Below are 19310 nucleotides of genomic sequence, written 5' to 3'. Positions count from 1 at the left end.
AATCCTGCTCCAGGTACTCAAAAATGCACCCGTGTGCGCTGAGTTATTTTAAGCAGGGTGAAAATTACACAGGCAAAGACTGTTCACGGAGTTCGTTTCAAGGCGGAAATGTCTCTTGAGGAAGCAGATAAGGAGCCCAGCCAAGCGTTCGATGAATATTCATGAAAAGAATGCGGTTTGTAGCCACGCATTGTGTGTGCGCTCGGATCCAAGGATTCTGCAATTTCTATTCTTTGGGGAAGTGGGGAGGAGGCGATTGGGCGAAGACGAGGGAACAGGGGCCAGGCGTCGGGTTTCAGTGCTAGCGCTTTAGGCAAAACCTAGTAAACCCCAAACCTTTGCTCCCGGCCGGGCTGGGCTGTGAGGGGCCGCGCGCTGTCAGGTTCAAGCTCACACCCTCCGGGCCAGGGCCGCCAGAGGAGGCGCCCAGCGCATTCTCCGAACTGAGTGCTGTAGACAAGGAAACGCTCAGATGGAGCCCACAGGTTAATGGCAAGGCAGCTCGGCCCCGTCCGGGTCTGGGGCTCTGATCGGCTCAGTGGTGCTTCGGGAGGCACGGTGTCGTGTGAACCTCGCATTCCTCGGCCACCCCAAGCCAAGATTCAGGAGTCCCAGCGGCCAAGGAAACCCATTTGCTGAACCAAAAAGCCACCTCCTTCCTTCTGATCACACCACGTCCCCCCGTATCCCTTCTCCCCCTTACACTCCCGCCCCGCCCCACCCCCACCCTTCGTCTTCTGCCGCTGCGACCCCCGCACCCAGCGCCTTCTTCCCGGCGATGAGCCGGGCGGGTGACAGCCTCTCCCACCAGACTCACAAAACCGTCTCTTCGGGACTCAGTGCACCGCAAGGGCTTCACGTTCGGCAATCTCCTGCACTAGCAGCTTTCCTCCCGCTACCCACCACCAAGTCCGCTTAGCAGGCTCACCAGCCCCCCATCCCCCCAGCCTCCCCACCCTGCGAGTGGCTGCAGCCACCCACCTCGGGGGGCCGCCCCCCCATCTCCCCAGTTCCCCGCGGCGCGACGGAGCCCTTCCCGAGGGATCCCCCCACACGAGCAGGGCCGTCTAATGGGGGCTCCGCACCACTCCCCCTCCCCACACCCCCCATCCCGGGCCGCGGCGCCGAGAGAGAACAAAGGGCCTCGGGGGGATGGGGCGGGTGCAGAGGAGGAAAGAAACGGGGTGGCGGTGGGGGGAGAAGGCAACGGAGGCCCCCGGGGTGGCCGGCACCCCGGGTCCGCGGCGGCTGCGGGGGCCACCGGGGCGCGCCTCCTTACCGGGTCTGGGTGCCTGTGGCCGGCCCGAGGTGAACGCGGTGCCGCGGAGGGGCCCGGGTCGCTGGGCGTCGTCCGGCCGGGTGCCTGGCCGCTAGGCGGGAGGCGCTCTCCCCGGCTCGACGGCGGGGAGCCCGGAGCGAGGAGCGAGCTGTCGCGCTGCTGCCGCCGCCGCCCTCGCCGCTGCCGCTACTGCCCTCGCCGCCGCCGCCGCAGCCTCTGCATTTCTCGCGCGCGCGCTCCCCCTCCCCTTCCTGCCCTGCGCCCTCCCCCCGCGCGCCCGCGCGCCCCGCCCCGCCCGCCGGCCCCGCCCCGCCCCGCCCCGCCCGCTCGGGGCCCCGCCCGCGGGGGTACCCCCTCCCCGCTCCTCCGAAGGGCCGGCTCCCCTCCTCGCCCTTCCCCTTCCCTCCATCCCCGCGCCCCTCCTGCCTTCCTAGCCCACTCCCAACCCAGCTCCCCTCCACTCCTCTCCAGTCCCTGGCCCCCCATCTCCGTCGCCTCCCCTCCCCGGCAGCGTCGGCGATGTTTGGGGCGCACGCACACACACACACACACTCGCTCTCCACTGCGCCCCCGCCCCGTCTGTTCTGTTTGGAACGGTTGGGTAAGAAGGGCTCGGGCTCTCGCTCAGACCTCGAGGTGGTGCCTGACGCCCCCTGCCCCCTGCTACCCTTTCTCAGCAGCCCATCCGAACGCTCGCGACGTCCGGCTGAAATTCTCATACCCGGGCGGGCAGTGAGGTTCGGGGGAGGGGTTGACCTGGTGGCTCCCTTCGGCCCGTCGGGACCGACGCCCGAGGGTGGACAGCGGTCTCCCAGGGCCGGCGCGTCTGGGCGGCGCCCGGGTGCACCGAGCGCGCTGCGCCCCGGCAGGCTGCGGCTCCGGACCAGCGCGGCGCGGAGGTCCAGCCGGCCGGGCGCGCGGCGTCGCCCCTGCGAGGATGCTCTCAGGACTTGGGAGAAGAAGGAGGGAAGACCAGAGCCCTAGGCACGGAGCCGTCGGGTTTTTGTTTTTGTTTTATTGATGTTTGTAACGGAGGCACCAGTTCTCAGGAAGAGCGTGTTAGCCGAGACAAGCCGCACAGTGCAAGCTCAGAAACGCACAGGTCAAACCCGTGGCCAGCTGCGGAGTGTAGGGTGTCCCGGGGGGGCTGCCACTTTATCACAGGAATACAAAATAACCACCAGGGTGGGGATATGTGCTCACCTTGCTTATCTGTTGGCAAGAAGCAAATGCGAAAAATCACGTAACACGACCTCGCTTAGAACGGTATAGCGCTTTTCATTAGACAAAAGCCGATTTTACCCTTCCTGCAATTTGCGGCATTTGGGCGCCCTCTGGCGGTATCTGGATTGCTTTCTGGCTCGCCCGCATCTCAGCAAAGAAAACCAAAGTATGCTGCTGCTGCTGCTTCTCCAGGATGGTTCTGCCCTCTTGACCTGGGCGAGGATTCGAGGATAGGAATGTTATCCAGAGCCGGAATGACACAATGTAACCATATGTTACAAGGAGGCAGACACCAAAGGCAACTGCATCCGCATTCAAGTGGGAAAAGGTAAGTCTATTTCCGATTAACAGGGAAAAATCTTACCAGAATTTAATTGCTATATTTAAATTAAGCTGGGTGACAGTGTCAACCCCATACAAGCCGCGAAGCTTTGCAGTGGAACAAGGCTCCCCGACTGTACTGATATTTACAGTTTATGCGGGTCACGCCAAACTAGACAAAGGCGTGAAAGCTGGAAATGCTCACCTATGAAAGCCAAAGGGGCAAGGGAATTTTGCTTTTTCATTTTTTTCTTTTGTCTGTTTCCCATTTAAATGAAATAACAAAGTGTGTGTGTGTGCTCAGTCGCTAAGTCATGTCCAACTCTTCCACCCTTGGACTGTAGCCTTCAGGCTCCTCTGTCCACGGAATATTCCAGGCAAGAATACTGGAGTGGGTTGTCATTTCCTCCTCCTAGGGGATCTTCCTGACCCAGGGATCGAACCCACACCTCCTGAAGCTTCTGTATTCGCAGGAGGATTCTTTATCACTGAGCCAAAGAAGTAAATACGGTACAAAAACAGGGAAGCAAATTACAAATAAAAGCATTTTATTTATTTGAACATAAATGTTCAATAATTTTCTATGTTCAGTATATGTCCCTCATTCTAGCACATTATTTATGAAGTTAGATGTAGGGTTTCTCAGTCTCTTGTTTTGGACAGGAAATTTTCTGATGGGGGTGGGGATTGGGTGGATCTGTCCAGTGTACTGTAGGTTGTTCATCATCATTTTTGACCTCTGTCCATCCAGTCCTTACCAGTAACACACACAGAAACACACACACGTATCACCCCCACCACCACCACCACTTGTGACAACCAAAATGTCTCCAGACATTGCCAAATGTCCTCCAGGAGGCAAAAATCCCTCCAGGTTGAAAACTACTGGGCTTTCATTTTTTTTGAACTGTTATGAGCAAGTTTTAAAGTTTTATCCCTGTTCAATTAAATGAGCATTTACAATTTTATGCTCAAAACATGTACTGAATGTATTTGTTAGGGTATCTGCATAGTTATTTCATTTAGCATTCAGTTTTTATCCCTGTGACCTTCCAGTCATGTGAACTCAGCCCCAAATGAGTTCCTATTGTGTTTGCCTGGTAAGTCTTTGGATGCCATCTTCTATCTTTTCCTTTTTCAATTAAAAAAAAAAAAAAAAACAACCCTAACAATTAATGTTTGGTACTTTCAATGCTCCTAGCTAAATTTTCATGATGGAGAAAACAAGCCCGTCAAAGGTGTGGTTAGAATATAGATCACAGGTTACCATAGAAACGGGAGGCAAAAGCTTACATCAATGAGACTTTAGGTCTCCTCAGTTTGGTTTTCTATCAGATTTGTTTATTTAAAAGATTTTTAAAGGAATTCTTCTTTAATGAAATAATGATGTAACTGGCCAATAGTGCTGTTAATCTTAAGAATGGAAGCTTTTCCAGAATTTAGATATGCACCATGTAGTACCCAACATGTTATATCTGTTATATCCCAATATATTATAAAATCCAATTTGCTGATGTTTTTAGTCTCATTTTTAGTTGTTCATCTAACATCTTACATTTTTAAGATGCATGGTCTTAAAAGGTTGTTTTTGTTTTTTAAACCCACACTTAGGGAATTAATGACTAAGCAATTTAAAGCTCTGGAGTTCAGAAAATTGTTAACATAAACTATTATGGATGCCACTAGCTGTTTAGATTACAGACGAATTAACTTGGAAGTAGATGTTAAAGGTGCAGTTTGTGACAAATGTAATTAATTTTCAACATCATATTCATGAAAATAAAAATTGCTTTACTCTCTAAAAGGAGTGAATAATTTTTAATAAAGCTAGACTTCCTGGGACGTAAAATGAATTTCACTGTCATTTTCAATTGCCTCCATATTTTGCCTCAGTCAGGCATAACCTGCATTATGGAAATATTCATCAAAAAGATAAATGATTCAGTGACTACTGATTTTTACTAAAGGATTTGCTGTAGAATTGCTTGCAATGAAATGGACTCATGTCACCTAAATTAGTAGGCTTACAGAAACCTCAGTGTGTGTTCATTTTTTCAAATCATATCTATTGTCACTGAGACATATAGGGTAGATTATTATGTAGACCGCATCTCACCTCCAAAGCTCACCCACAACTCCCCTCTCAGTACCTCTCATATCACCCACCAAGGCCAAGCACTGTCCCAGTTCCCCAGCCTTTCCTCCTAAACAGTAAAAAGAGAATTACGGCCCCAAGTAATACCTGTGGACCAACATGAATGAAGCAAAAGCATGGTGACAGTCGTGTCACCCCACTGTCCCCTAGCCACTTTTGCCTGACATCTTTTTGACTAGCTCTTTTTCAGGGCTACTGAATTAATGCAAACCCACAGAGACTTCTGTAGAGAATTTGATCAGTTCAGCAGGACAGCTAAGTATTGGGCGAAGGACTGAATTGCTGCAATTTGTTCACAATATCTCTTCTATGAATTGCAAGCTAAAGGTTAGACAAGCAATATTACATATGAAAGTAGATAGCTTTTCTTTTTTGAATACATTAATAATTTTTAATCAAAGGAAAATGTTGACATGTGCATATTTACTTCCTCTTTCTCCCTTGCTACCTCCCCCCGCCGCACCTTCCACCACCATTATTACAACCTCAGCTCTCACATTGCCAAGAAAGGACTTTGTTTCAGTCAGTGGTTCTCAAGCGAGGGCTCTTCTGAGTCCCAGAAGACATGTGGCAATATCTCCAGGCTTTGGGGGAAACCCATAAGGGGGGAAGTGCTACTAATAGATAAAGATCAGGCATCTTTAAATTTAACTAATTTACCTAATAGATAAAAATTAGGGTTACTGCTAAACCTCCCACAATGCACACAGAACAGCCCGCATAACAGGCAGTTGCCCATCCTAAAATGTCAGTAACAGCGAGTGGAGAAACCTTGGTTTAACACCTGATTTTTCTGAAGAGCACATGCTGCCTGAGGAACTGCCTCTTGCTGTGGTTCAAGGTGTCAGTAGAGGCAGCAGGTCTGGAGGTGCAAAGACTTTACAGATTCTCCTTTGAGCAGGGGCTGCATTGCGCCCTGAGCCTCTTCATTGCCACCTTTCTTGGCTAGATCACAGATCTAGGCGGTGACTTCCAAAGCCACGGCAAAGATATTTAACTCCACTGTATTACTACATGCTGAGTAAATGGAAGAAAACAACTTACCTGGTCCCCTGTTTCATGCTCCTCTTTATGTCCTGTAAGAGGAGAGCTGGAAACCTGAGCCAAGGTGTGTTTACCATGAAACAGTGGACCTGAAATGCAAGGAGCAACCTGGCCTTGGCACCACTCTGGGAACATTTTTGCCCAAGATAAAAGACGGATAAAAAACAAATCTTATCCTCTACCTGAATAGTTCTCATTCCCAACTCCCTCCTCCCTTTCACAGACAGGAATTTCCCCACCTATCCTGTAAATCCCAAAGCACTTTATCTACTCACTAGCATTTTCTATGAAGAAAATGCACAAAACTAGACATAGAAAATGTCAACTACAAATTGGCACTTGCCAAGAGCATTGACAATGACTGAATAACGAGGGCATTTGCCATTTGCAGAGATGAGCGTCCCTGGTGGCTCAGAGGGTGAAGTGTCTGCCTGCAGTGCAAGAGACCTGGGTTCGATCCCTGCGTTGGGAAGATGCCCTGGAGAAGGGAATGGCTACCCACTCCAGTATCCTGGCCTGGAAAATTCTATGGACTGTATGGGGTCGCAAAGAGTTGGATGTGACTGAGTGACTTTCATGGTATGATCTCAATCCTTGCATCTCCTTATATTTGGAAAAGCACTAAATCCCTTCATGGTGACATCAGATCCTCACTACTAGCAGAAAATCTTTTGTAAAATGAATGCTTCATGGTTCAGAACTTGGCCTTCTCCAAAACCTTATATATTGACCTTCCCCCACTACCTCTTTGGAGCAGTCTCTCAGAGCTTTTTGAGGTGCTGCCTCCCAGGCTGCAGTCCTCATTTTGCCCCAAATAAAACTTAACTCGCAGCTCTCAAGTTGTGCATCTTTTTTCGTTGACAAAAACAAACCGATGGTTACCAAAGGGGAAAGGTGGTGGAGGTTTAGTCACTCAGTCATGTCTGACTCTGCAACCCCATGGACTGTGGCCCGCCAGGCTCCTCTGTCCATTAAAATCTCCAGGCAAGAATACTGGAGTGAGGGAAGATTCCCTTCCCCAGGGGATCTTCCCCAACTGGGGATTGAACCTGGGTCTCCTGCAAATTGCAGGCAGAGTCTTTACCACATGAGCCACCAGGGAAGCCCCAAAGGGAAAAACAGGGAGGGATAAATTAGGAGGTTAGGATTAACAGATACCTACTGCTGTTTATAAATATGACCTATACAAACAAGGACCTACTATATAGCACAGGGAACTATACTCAGTGTTTTGTAATAACCTGTAAGGGAAAAGACTGTGAAAAAGAATGTGTGTGTGTGTATAACTGAATCTGCATACTGTGTACTTGAAACTAACACGATACTGTAAATCAACTTACTTCAATATAGATAAGTAAAAGAAATACATAAAGCCAGTGATCAAAGGATGTTTGCCTCCCTAACCAGGGAGGGCTTTTTTCAAGCACTGCTTACCTGTTTCTGCGGACACAGGGCAGGGGATTAGAACAGAGGGACCTTAGTCTTGGGGAAATAGTCCTTAATTCTTTGGCTGCCCTTCCTCCATAATCACCCATTAAGCTCTTCAAATAACAAGTGACTTTACAATGGCATAAAGAAAGAATGTTGTAGAACACTTTTTCACATGGTTCCCTTTTGAGTAAAAGAGACTATAGAGGTTCCAACATTAAGTATTGTGAAGCTTAAGACTAGCCCCATTTCTTGTTACCACCTGCTTCTCTCTCAGATCAAATAGCCTACTGGTATTTTTACTTTTAACTCCAATGCTAGAAATAGTGCCCCAAATAAATTGGTTTTAAGTACAAAGTAGGTTGCCAAGCAGAAGGCAGAGAATGCACTTTTTTTTGCTGTAAATGAGTAAAGCGATGCTGCTTTGCCTACTCCTCCAAATGCAAATATTATCAAATTCCAACATCTCCCCAACTCTGCTCTTTGGATAGACTCCCCAAGACTTCCAAATAGAAACCATAACCCTCTTGCTTCTTAAGCCTGGAAATCTCCTACTCAGAAAAGTTCGATGTAACGTCAGAAAGAATGATTCCTGCCCAAACAGAAAAGCAAAGTAGTTAGAAATAAGAAAGCCAAATTGCAAATGTATTCAAGAAAGAGCTGGTGAAAATGGTTGAGGATATCTGAAAACCAGCCAACCACAAAAACAGCTATTGTATCAGTAGTTTTAACGGGACCTGAAAGTTCATCTGTGAAAATGAGTGATGGGCCAGGAAATTGGACATGCAAGAAAAGCATGGTTCCTGTCTTAAAGCATCAGCATTTCTGGAGGACTTGAAACAAAAAAGAAAAGCAATCTCATTGTAGTAATTAAAAGACTCATGTGATCAAAATCAAACACAAGGAAAGATGTCAAAAACAACTTCTTAGGTGCCTAAAGTAACTTCCTGAATGTTATAGAAAGTATAATTGTCCCTATATTATGCTATAAATAAATACACAGGGAAAAACTATAGGATTTCAGCCCAAACTGTTCACTGTAGCTGTCAGTGGGAGTCGGTGTCGTTTCAGAGGTGGGGCAGAAGGTTACTCAGCTTTCTAATATCATGTTCTAAAGTTCTATATTGAATGACTGTTTTTGCAGTGACCACTCATTACTTTGGGAATCACAATGTATAATTTTGTACGCTGCTTGGGAGACCTGGGCTAAGAAATCACTACTTGGAAACTGCCTTCTCATCAGCTTCCCTGGCACTCTGTATTTTAACACCATACTACTGCTTCTTGCATCTCTGTGCTTCTTCACCTTTAAATTAGTGGCTCGGTTTGGATGAAGAATGTGGCCGCAGCCTTGGCATTCTCCTTTGGGCTGCTGGCCGGGGTCCCTGGGTTGCCCTAATCCAGTCCACCTCTAATGCAGAGAACTGCCTCCCACTCCCAGATTCTGAGGTGGAGATTTCATTAATAGGAGGAACAAGATTTTAGTCTATAGTTAGTTCCTGCCACTCCATCCATGTAGTAACTTAACTTTTCTATTTGCACAATCAACACAGAGTTCTGTTTTCTTTATAACATTGCTGTCTCCCTTGGTGTTTCAGTGAGCTTCTGGTACACAGCACTGTTGCTGAACCAAAATCACCTGAGCATTTTATCTTCTACTGAAGACTAGTTATCTCCTTTCTGCTAAAATGCTGCAGTGACAGTTTTGAACACATGGCTCTGATCTTTTAAAGTATTTCCTCAGTTTCAGTTTCGAGAACGAGGACCCATAAATTGACACTATGCTGATTTTTGTGGTTTTGTCCTCCAATAAGATTAAACAAATTTGGTGCAACCAAAAGAACCTAAGAGAACCTACCTCTCCAGAGCTCCAATGCCAAAACATTTTATAATGGTTTTAAGTTGCATATTAATTACACACAAGATTAGACTGCTTTCCCAATGTCGAGTCATTGCTTGGATTTCATTTGATGTCAGTTTCAGTCTCTTTTGAAAAGGTTAATATGAATTCTATGGATAAAACTCTTCTGTTAGTAATTGTTCATCCTATTAATCTTTTTTTTTTAATGGAAAAATTGATTCCATTTTTACAGAGCCGGTCTCTTTGACATCTGTTGAAACCCCCAGAATATGACTGGGAGCAACTGTCCATCACTGAGTTGACAAGCTTGACTTTTAGGTGATAAATGGTATCAAATCCTAACTTTGCCTTCACTTTCTAGCCTTACAATCATTCTTGCCTTTAGCCTTAGTCTTTTCATCTGGAAGATGGGAAAATTACCAATTTCATGGATTGTTCTGAAAATTATATGAGAAAATGAATGTAAAACTCTTAGCCAATTCATAAAACATACTCAGAAAATGTGTTCTAAGGAAGCTAATTTTGTAGCCCCACCAATATGACCTTTGAGGACCGGAGAAAATAACAAGTCTTAAGTAATGAATCAGGGAAAATGGGAGGGTTCAGAAAACCATAACGGAAGGCCTGAAGTATGTTGCTATGTTTGCACAAAGAATTTAGCTCTGAGTTTCTTGGAAGCCAAGAGAAAAAATAATCAAAATATTATGGACTATTAATTTTTCTGATAAGGGAAAACATTTCAAGTGTGTCAGAAGGAACAACTCTTCCTAGCAATCAGCTTTAAGAAGAATGTATCTCTACATCCCTTTCTGTAAAAGATACTGAATTTCTTAAAGGAAAAATTTTCAATAATGACTTTTACTGGAGATATGGCAGTTTTCTCATGAGGCCGTTTATTGTATCAATCTGCAAATGCAGAAACCATCTTAGTGTAATTCTGCAAAAACATTTTTATGAAAAAAAATGAAAAATAATGAGGTCCAGACCAGCAACTGTGGCTGGAGCACATAGATTCTCCATGTGGATGGAGGGCACAGGAAGGGAGCAGGGAGAGTCTCCTTGCACCGGGCACAGTGTCCACTGTGGGAGCAAGGTCGATTCAAACATGTGCCTACTCTCAACCCCACGCCCTGGTGCTGCCTCTCCCTTTCATTCCTAGGCACAGTTTTTCAACCTGTGACTCCAGGCTCCTAGGGGACTAAGGGGTGGCCATCCAGGAGCTCTTCACCCTCCCCCTTGGCTTAGTTCAATTCAGTTCAGTCACTCAGTCATGTCCCACTACTTGTGGCCCCATGGACTGCAGCACGCCAGGCTTCCCTATCCATCACCAACTCCCGGAGCTCACTCAAACTCATGTCCATTGAGTCAGTGATGCCATCCAACTATCTCGTCCTCTGTCATCTCCTCCCGCCTTCAATCTTTCCCAGCATCAGGGTCTTTTCCAGTGAGTCAGTTCTTCGCATCAGGTGGCCAAAGTATTGGAGTTTCAGCTTCAGCATCAGTCCTTCCAATGAGTATTCAGGGCTGATTTCCTTTAGGATGGACTGGTTTGATCTCCTTGCAGTCCAAGGGACTCTCAAGAGTCTTCTCCAGCACCACAGGTCAAAAACATCAATTCTTCGGCACTCAGCTTTATTTATTCCAACTCTCACATCCATACATGACCACTGGAAAAACCATAGCCTTGACTAGACGGACCTTTGTTGGCAAAGTAATGTCTCTGCTTTTTAATATGCTGTCTAGGTTGGTCATAACTTTCCTTCCAAGGAGCAAGCATCTTTTAATTTCATGGCTGCAGTCATCATCTGCAGTGATTTTGGAGACCAAGAAAATAAAGTCTGTCACTGTTTCCACTGTTTCCCCATCTATTTGCATGAAGTGATGAGACTAGATGCTATGATCTTAGTTTTTTAAATGTTTAGTTTTAAGCCAGCTTTTTCACTCTCTTTCACTTTCCTCAAGAGGCTTTTGAGTTCCTCTTCACTTTCTGCCATAAGGGTGGTGTCATCTGCATATCTGAGGTTATTGATATTTCTCCCTGCAATCTTGATTCCAGCTTGTGCTTCCTCCAGCCCAGCATTTCGCATGATGTCCTCTGCATATATGTTAAATAAGCAGGATATACAGCCTTGAGGTTCTCCTTTCCCAGTTTGGAACCAGTCCATTGTTCCATGTCCAGTTCTAACTGTCGCTTCTTGACCTCCTTTCTCAGGAGGCAGGTAGGTGGTCTGGTATTCCCATCTCCAAGAATTTTTCAGTTTGTTGTGATCCACATAGTCAAAGGCTTTGGCATAGTCAATAAAGCAGAAGTAGATGTTTTTCTGAAACTCTCTTGCTTTTTCTGTGATCCAACAGATGTTGGCAATTTGATCTCTGGTTCCTCTGCCTTTTCTAAATGCAGCTTGAACATCTGGAAATTCTCAGTTCACATACTATTAAAGCCTAGCTTGGAGAATTTTGAGCATTAATTTGCTAGTGCATAAAATGAGTGCAATTGTGTGGTAGTTTGAACATTCTTTGGTATTGCCTTTCTTTGGGATTGGAATGAAAGCTGACCTTGTCCAGTCCTGTGGCCATTGCTGAGTTTTCCAAATTTGCTGAAATATATAGAGTGCAGCAGTTTCACAGCATCATCTTTTAGGATTTGAAATACCTCAGCTGGAATTTCACCTCCTCCACTTTGGCTGCTACTTACTAAATGCCAGCTATTTTGGAGTAAAGGTGGCTCACATGGTAAAGAGTCCGCCTGCAACACAGGAGACCCGGGTTCCATCCCTGAGTTGGGAAGATTCCCTGAAGAAGGAAATGGCAACCCACTCCAGTATTCGTGCCTGAGAAATCCCCCGGACAGAGAAGCATGCCAGGCTATAGCCCAGGGGGTCACAAAGAGCTGGACACAACTGAACAACTAACATTCTTTCACACTTAAGTAAAAGCTGAGGTGCAAAAAACAATTTCTCAAGTATTGTACTGACTGAAAAAGAATAAGAAAATATTTGTAGTCTAAGGTTTTCTCTTTCTTCTTTTAAATTTAAGACCCTGGCTTGTATTTTGGCCAGGGAGTGTTCCCCCAGGTCTGCCTGAAGGGGTGCTGTGGGAGTCTAGCGATGGACACCCTTCCAGTGGGGCTCACTGCAGACCCTCGCAGAGCGCAGAGATGGGGGGGGCGGCGGGCAGAGCCCTGAGGTCTGAGAAAAACAGGGTTGGCCGACAGGACATGTGTAACTACTACTAGAAAATACCACCCACTGCATAAATGTGTATGCTATATGATGTTTCTTAGAGTTATTAACTGATCATCTCAAAGGGCTTGATACTTTTTTAAAGGTAAATCAAAAACTGAAGTTAAACCTAGAATCCCTGTCTTCAAAAATATACAATCTAAGGAATTCCCTGGTGGTCCCAGAGGTTAAGACTCTATGCCTCCACTGCAGGGACTCAATCCCTGCTCAGGGATTAAGATCCTGCATGCTACATGGTGTGGCCAGAAAAACTAAGCAAGTAAATTAAAAGGCATATTAAAACTACTTTAAATATTAAATGTTTAAAAAAACAAAAATAATCTAATGGAGAAGCTTATAAGGCCCTCCTAGAAAGGGCCAAAATAGTAAATATTTTAGGTTTTGCAAGCCAGGAGAGTTCTGTCTGCCACTGGGACTCCGCCATATCAAAGGAAAGCAGCCACACAGACCATAAAGACAAATGGACATGGCCGTGGCCCAATAAAACTTTATATACAAAAACATATTGACAGGTCAGCTTTGACATAAGATCAGCAATTTGTCAACCTCTGGTATACATCATTAATAATTTCCTCCTACTAAAATCACCAATCACTGCCTTTTCTTTTCACTGAGATAAACTCTACCCACTCTTTTAAGTCACCATGTCCATTCAGGTGTTTTTTTTATCCACTCAAAACGTTTATGAATGACTGGGTAACCTATGAAGTGATGAAAATTTGCATATAATCCTGATTTTCATTAAAAGGGGCTTACACTCCGTTCTGGGGTTTATTTTATCTTAATCTCATTAATTTCACATTTATTATTCCCATAATGGAAATAAAGCTTGAAATATTCGTCAGTCTAGTCTGGAATTATCTCCTTGTAAAGAAGCAAAGTGGAAGAAAAGAAAGCAAATGAATCCAGCCAACTAGAAGAAAAGATAACACATCTAGGGAAATAAAATAACAGACATAATAAATACCAGACACTGCAGGACATTTTTCTGAAAAGAACATTTTTAGTATACAATAAAATTATTTCCTTTCAAGATATAGGATATCAGATGAATTCTAGTTAAATAAATAGATGCAGATCCCTTTCAATTCATCTTAGATTTATTCCTGGAGATTGTAGTTTATAATTTTGAGTCTGAATTGAAATCTTACTCTATCATTAAATGTTGAGAACTGCTCAAAGGTTTAAATCTAGTTCAAATCTAAAATGCAGTTGAAATGACAATGTTTTGGGACTCTGTCTTTTCAAATCACTTCACATTTAGAGCTGAAGGAAGCCATGTAACCCAGGAATGCCCAGCCAACACCATCTTCCACATCCAGTTGGGCACTGCTAATCAGTCAGTATCAATCAATCACAGTATTCTTTTCCTGGGCAAACAATTCTTTGCTATACTATACACAAGATGCTACTGTCAATTAGATCTTACCCCAAGACTGATATATAATTGTCATCTCCAATGTATTCTAGCCCCTCACTTTACAAATTGGGAATTCATAAGATTAAAGCATCTTTCCAAGTGCAAAGCATAATTCTTATCTACTTATTGCCTTTTCTGGGGCTTCCCTAGTGGCTCAGACAGTAAAGAATCTGCCTGAAATGCTGGAGACCCAGGTTTGATCCCTGGGTTGGGAAGATCCCCTGGAGAATGGAACTTCTGTATTCTTGCCGAAGAATTCCATGGACAGAGGAGCCTGGCGGGCTACAGTCTGTGGGGTCATACAGAGTTGGACGTGACTGAGCGACCAACACTTTCACTTTCTAGTGCCTTTTCTACTTCTGTCTTCCAAACACCAGATTACCCAGAGACCAGGGTTGGGTGGGAGTTGCCATTCTTGCAATATGAATTCATGTGTAAACTAAAGATTTATCTAGCACCTACTAAATGCCAGGAACTCTGCCAGAGTGCTGAGAATTTAATAATAAACAAGGCCAGCGAGGTCCTTATAGGCACAAAGCATACAAACAAAACCTTGAGAAGTTTTATTGTGACGGGAAGCAGAGAAATGCAGCATTAGCTAGAGAGAATTTGGAACTAAGGAAAGTTTTGTTGTTGTTTTTTTAATGACAGCTATTGGATCATGGGTATGTGTTGAAAGGAATATACAAAGACTGAGAATTGTAGAGGAACAAGGAGTTAATTATAGTTGCTAAGTCCTTGGGATTGCAAGAGGTATTTGGATTTGGAGAATAAAAAGGGGATGAGCTGACCTTAATAGAAAAGGGTTATTTTGTTTAAACATAGTTGGAAGAATGATAAAGAACATGGGGTCACATTTCCAAATTTAAACTTATATACGGAAGTCTTCGGAGAAGGCAATGGCAAGCCACTCCAGTACTCTTGCCTAGAAAATCCCATGGACAGAGGAGCCTGGTGGGCTACAGTCCATGGGGTTGCTACTAGTCGGACACGATTGAGCGACTTCACTTTCCCTTTTCACTTTCACACATTGGAGAAGGAAATGGCAACCCACTCCGGTGTTCTTGCCTGGAGAATCCCAGGGACGGGGGAGCCTGGTGGGCTGCCGTCTGTGGGGTTGCACAGAGTCGGAGACGACTGAAGTGACTTAGCAACAGCAGCAATGGAAGCCTTTTCACTTTCGAACTTCAGTTACAGGAGGGTGGAGGTTCTTGTCCATTTCATTCACTGTCATAAGCCTAGTATGTAGGACATTATTTGGTTCACATTATGTGTGTGCTCAGGCACTCGGTCTCGTCCCTGACTCTTTGGACTGTAGCTTGCCAGGTTCTTCTGTCCATGGAAACTTTCCAGGCCAAGAATACTGGAGCGGGTTACCATTTCCTCCTTCAGGGGATCTTCCTGACCCAGGGATCAAACCTGAGTCTCTTGCATCTCCTACATTGGCAGGGGGATTCTTTACCACTGCGCCATCTGGCGTTGTTGTAGTTGTTGTTCAATTGCTAAGTCATGTCCAACTCTTTGCAGCCCCATGGACTGCAATATGCCAAGCTCCTCTGTCCTTCACTGTCTCCTGGAGTTTGCTCAAATTCATGTTCATTGACTCAGTGATACTATCTATTTCATCCTCTAATACCCTCTTCTCCTTTGGCCTTCAATCCTTCCCAGCATCAGGGTCTTTTCCAATGAGTCAGCTCTGCACATCAGGTGGCCAAAGTATTGGAGCTTCAGCTTCAGCATCAGTCCTTCCAATGAATATTTAGGACTGATTTCCTTTAAGATTGACTGGTTTGACCTCCTTGCTGTCCAAGAGACTCTCAAGAGTCTTCTCCAGCACCACAGTTTAAAAGCATCAATTCTTTGGCGCTCAGCCTTCTTTACAGTCCTACTCTCACATCCATACATAACTAGTAGAAAAACCACAGCTTTGACTAGATGGATATTTGTCAGCAAAGTGATGTCTCTGCTTTTTAATATGCTGTCTAGATTTGTCATAGCTTCCCTTTCAAGGAGCAAGTGTCTTTTAATATCATAGCTTCAGTCATTGTCCACAGTGATTTTGGAGACCAAGGAAATAAAATTTGTCACTGCTTCTACTTTTTCCTCTTCTATTTGCCATGAAGCCACCTGGCATTAGGAGGTCAAAAAATACTAATTCAAGGAAAAGTACCGCAGAACACTTGTTTTACCAAATCTGATTTTCCAAATGACCACAAGATGGCAGGCTTACACCAATAAAACACTGTCAACTGGTTGGCTAATTTCCATAATGTAATAAATGCTAAACCCAGGGAAATGGTAGCTTTTTAATGAATATTTGAGTAAACTGGAAAACAGTTTCCAGTAGTGAGAGTGTATGAACTTGTCTTCACAAGTACTTACTTGACAGACAAGACTTTATGTAACCATTAGAAAGGAAATAAAATGCAAAGATTGACTAGGTACCCAAAAGTTTAAGATACACTTCTGGCGATGGGAAACTATTTCCTCTTAAGATTATATCCCCTTAAAACAATAATGCTTAACTTCCCCAGCTATTCCTCACATTTGGCAAATTTAGAGTCACGTGGTAAATGTAAAATACTACAGAATCCCCAAAGGGAAACAGGACCCTCTTTGAGACCACCTAAGCTGTCTGAAATCTAGATTTTAGAATCTGAGTTTAATTTGTAGAAATAACATTAGAGTGATCCTTTTGTAAGGAAATCTCTTGGTGTTATTCCTCATAGATAATACCTTAACATTTTCTTTTTCTTTCCCAACTACCTCCTAGAATAATAACCTACAAGGGAAAATTACTTCTCTTTTTGAAAAAGTTGCATACAGGATTTGATTCTCACATTTCTGTATTATGAAATCCTGCACATTGAGTTTTTGTCTTGTTTTGCTGATTTTGTTTTGTTGATGGTGGGTTGTATTCCTCAAAATACTTGCCGCTCTCCCTGAAGAACGATTGGATTTCTCCACACACAGGGAGCAGGCATGGACGTGTGATTTGAGATGTGTTTCCATGAAATAGGACCTCCCAGGTGGCACAATAAAGAATCCACCTGCCAGTGGCAAGAGACGCAGGTTCAGTCCCTGGGTCGGGAAGACCCCCTGGAGCAGGAAATGGCCACTCATTCCAGTATTCTTGCCTGGAAATCCCATGGACAGAGGAGCCTGGTGGGCTACCGTTCATGGGGTTGCAAAGAGTCAGACATAACTGAGCAGCTGAGCACACACACACACATAGATTCCATAAAATAGAATAAAACCTCCCTGACACGTGCAGGTCAGGAGTGACTATGTGACTAGCTGTGGCCATTCAATGGAGGGGAGAAATGACATGTCATTGAATAGAAATTTTGAGAACTAACTCCTGGTTTACCAGCTCTCCTCTCTCATCACCTGAAACTACCAGTATCCACCCCCCAAGAGCTGCCCTACCTTGGGTCCCTAGTGAAACAGTCCCACAATAAACATGTCATATGAATAAAAAATAAATGTGTGTTGTCATAATCCTTTGAGATCTATTTTTATCTAGGGGCTGTTTTTTTTTTTAATTGCAGTGTAACTTAGTCTAAATTGACTGATACAATATCTTATATGGTAGTTATAAAAATAAGTGAACGAATACCTTAAAAAATGCTTAGCCTTGTGTGTGGTGGATATTAAGCAATGAATAAATGTTAAGTTATTCATTAGTATCATTGATCATTTCCATTCATCCACTCTACCTACCACATTCATGATAAAAACACACTTAGGTCTTATCTAAGTTGCATTAGAAGGTGTTGGCATCATTGTGAGATTTAAAATGAGATTCCGAGTCCAATAAAAAGACTTGGGCTTCCCTAGTGGCTCAGATGGTAAAGAAGCTGCAATGCAGGAGACCCAGGTTCCATCCCTGGGTCAGGAAGACCCCCTGGAGAAGGGAATGGCTAACCCACTTCAGTATTGCCTGGGAGATCCCATGGACAGAGAAGCCTGGCATGCTACAGTCCATGGGGTCACAAAGAGTCGGATATGACTGAAACATTTTTTACATAGAGAGTGATGGAAAGTATGAGCGATTAAGTGCCATCCATGGCTCCATGGAATGCACATACTCAAGAACGTTTATTGAACAACTAGTGTTAATTTCCCTGGTGTTGCTACTCTACCTTTACAGCTTGTCAATCAGAAGGTACTCATTCCTTTTTTTTTTATTAAAATATATTTCATTTGTTACCATTCATTCAACATTTTTTATCATTGTTGAGAATCTACTGCTATACTCGATAAATTCTGTGAATACAGAAATAATATTTTAAAAACATGTGGTTTCTACCCTCATGCCTTCTTAGGGTTCACAGTCTGGTGGAGGGGATGATCAGTAACTGAATATCTTAGTCAGCTCAAGCTGACTATAGACCAAATGGTAAAATAACAGACATTTATTTTCTCACAGGTCTAGAGGCTGGAAAGTCCAATAGAAAGCCGGAAAATTCAGTATCTGGTGAGGACTGTCTTCCTGGCTTGCAAATGGCTAATAAGGTACACATTTCTTTGGCTGCTAGGTACATTCAATGAAAACAAATTACTTAACCTAAGATATTCTGACTTTAAAATTCCATTTCATTAAATAATTTTGTTCTCATCCCCTCTGTTCCTGGCATCAAGGAAAGGAAGGGACATCTCCCCTACTGGCCCCAGGGCACAGTAACAAAGCAACATCTATTTGATGCCAAATTAAAATTATTTTACATCCCCTCGATGTTTCTGCAAGAATGCATTCTAATGTCCCAAAGAAAACAAATTTACTTTCCAGTTGGTGACAACTTAGTGTTCTTAATACAGCTTTCGGTGTGTGCCTCTTAACAGCCAACTTGCTGAGTCATGTAGATTCTAACCTGCAGTTTCTGCTGATTCTTTCAACCCAGATCGAGCATCACCAATTCCACCCTGTCACACAATTCACACCAATACTTCTTCAACTAGTCCTTTTAATGAAAAACAAAATGGTTTAAACTATAATTCTTTCCCAGAAGGACTGGAAAGTCAGCTTACCCTATAGAGCCTTCAAAGATCCAGGACTTCAAGGTGGAAGATACCCAAAGTCAGGGGGCACTGCAGGGGTTTAGTTGACAGTCTCTGCATAGAACAAATATACCCCCAACTTCCCTCCCAACTATTCAGCTGAGGCAACCACCTTCAAGCTCCCTGCCCCCAGCCTTAACTGGAAACTTGCTCTAGAGAAACTGACTCCAAGGTGGACAGACTTAAGAATGTGTCATACAGAGTGAAGTGGGTCAGAAAGAGAAAAATAAATATTGTTTATTAACACATGTACGTAAAATTTAGAAAAATGGTAC

General features: G+C 44.2%; 2 protein-coding genes across 3 annotated transcripts in view; one reads left to right on the top strand and one right to left on the bottom strand.

Annotated features, from left to right (window-relative positions):
* BASP1 (brain abundant membrane attached signal protein 1) overlaps positions 1 to 1510 on the bottom strand; it is a 55698-nt gene extending 54188 nt beyond the window's left edge. Inside the window, exon 1 of the mRNA XM_055422241.2 lies at positions 1280 to 1510. The gene's annotated coding sequence lies outside the window, so the exon portion shown is untranslated. The remainder of the gene's footprint in view (positions 1 to 1279) is intronic.
* A 171-nt stretch (positions 1511 to 1681) lies between these two features.
* Positions 1682 to 18476, top strand: LOC148774959 (uncharacterized). 2 transcript variants are annotated; one of them, XM_088845561.1, is made up of 2 exons: positions 1682 to 2831; positions 18407 to 18476. In XM_088845561.1, the coding sequence occupies exon 1, from the start codon at positions 1799 to 1801 to the stop codon at positions 2261 to 2263; it is 465 nt and encodes a 154-aa protein (XP_088701687.1). In that variant the 5' UTR covers positions 1682 to 1798; the 3' UTR covers positions 2264 to 2831; positions 18407 to 18476. The 2 variants fall into 2 exon arrangements, with proteins under 2 accessions (XP_088701687.1, XP_088701686.1); XM_088845560.1 differs by lacking the exon at positions 18407 to 18476 and adding an exon at positions 6415 to 6754.
* Positions 18477 to 19310: the final 834 nt, after the last annotated feature.

Source organism: Moschus berezovskii, chromosome 18 (assembly GCF_049115385.1).
Source record: "Moschus berezovskii isolate FMDL1 chromosome 18, NW_MosBer_1.0, whole genome shotgun sequence".
Lineage (NCBI taxonomy): Eukaryota > Metazoa > Chordata > Mammalia > Artiodactyla > Moschidae > Moschus > Moschus berezovskii.
Note: the sequence above shows the minus strand (reverse complement) of the source record. Positions and strands in the feature narration are given on the sequence as shown.

Excerpts from the sequence above, each read along its gene's own strand:
- LOC148774959 (XM_088845561.1), top strand. The coding sequence starts at position 1,799 with ATGTTTGGGGCGCACGCACACACACACACACACTCGCTCTCCACTGCG.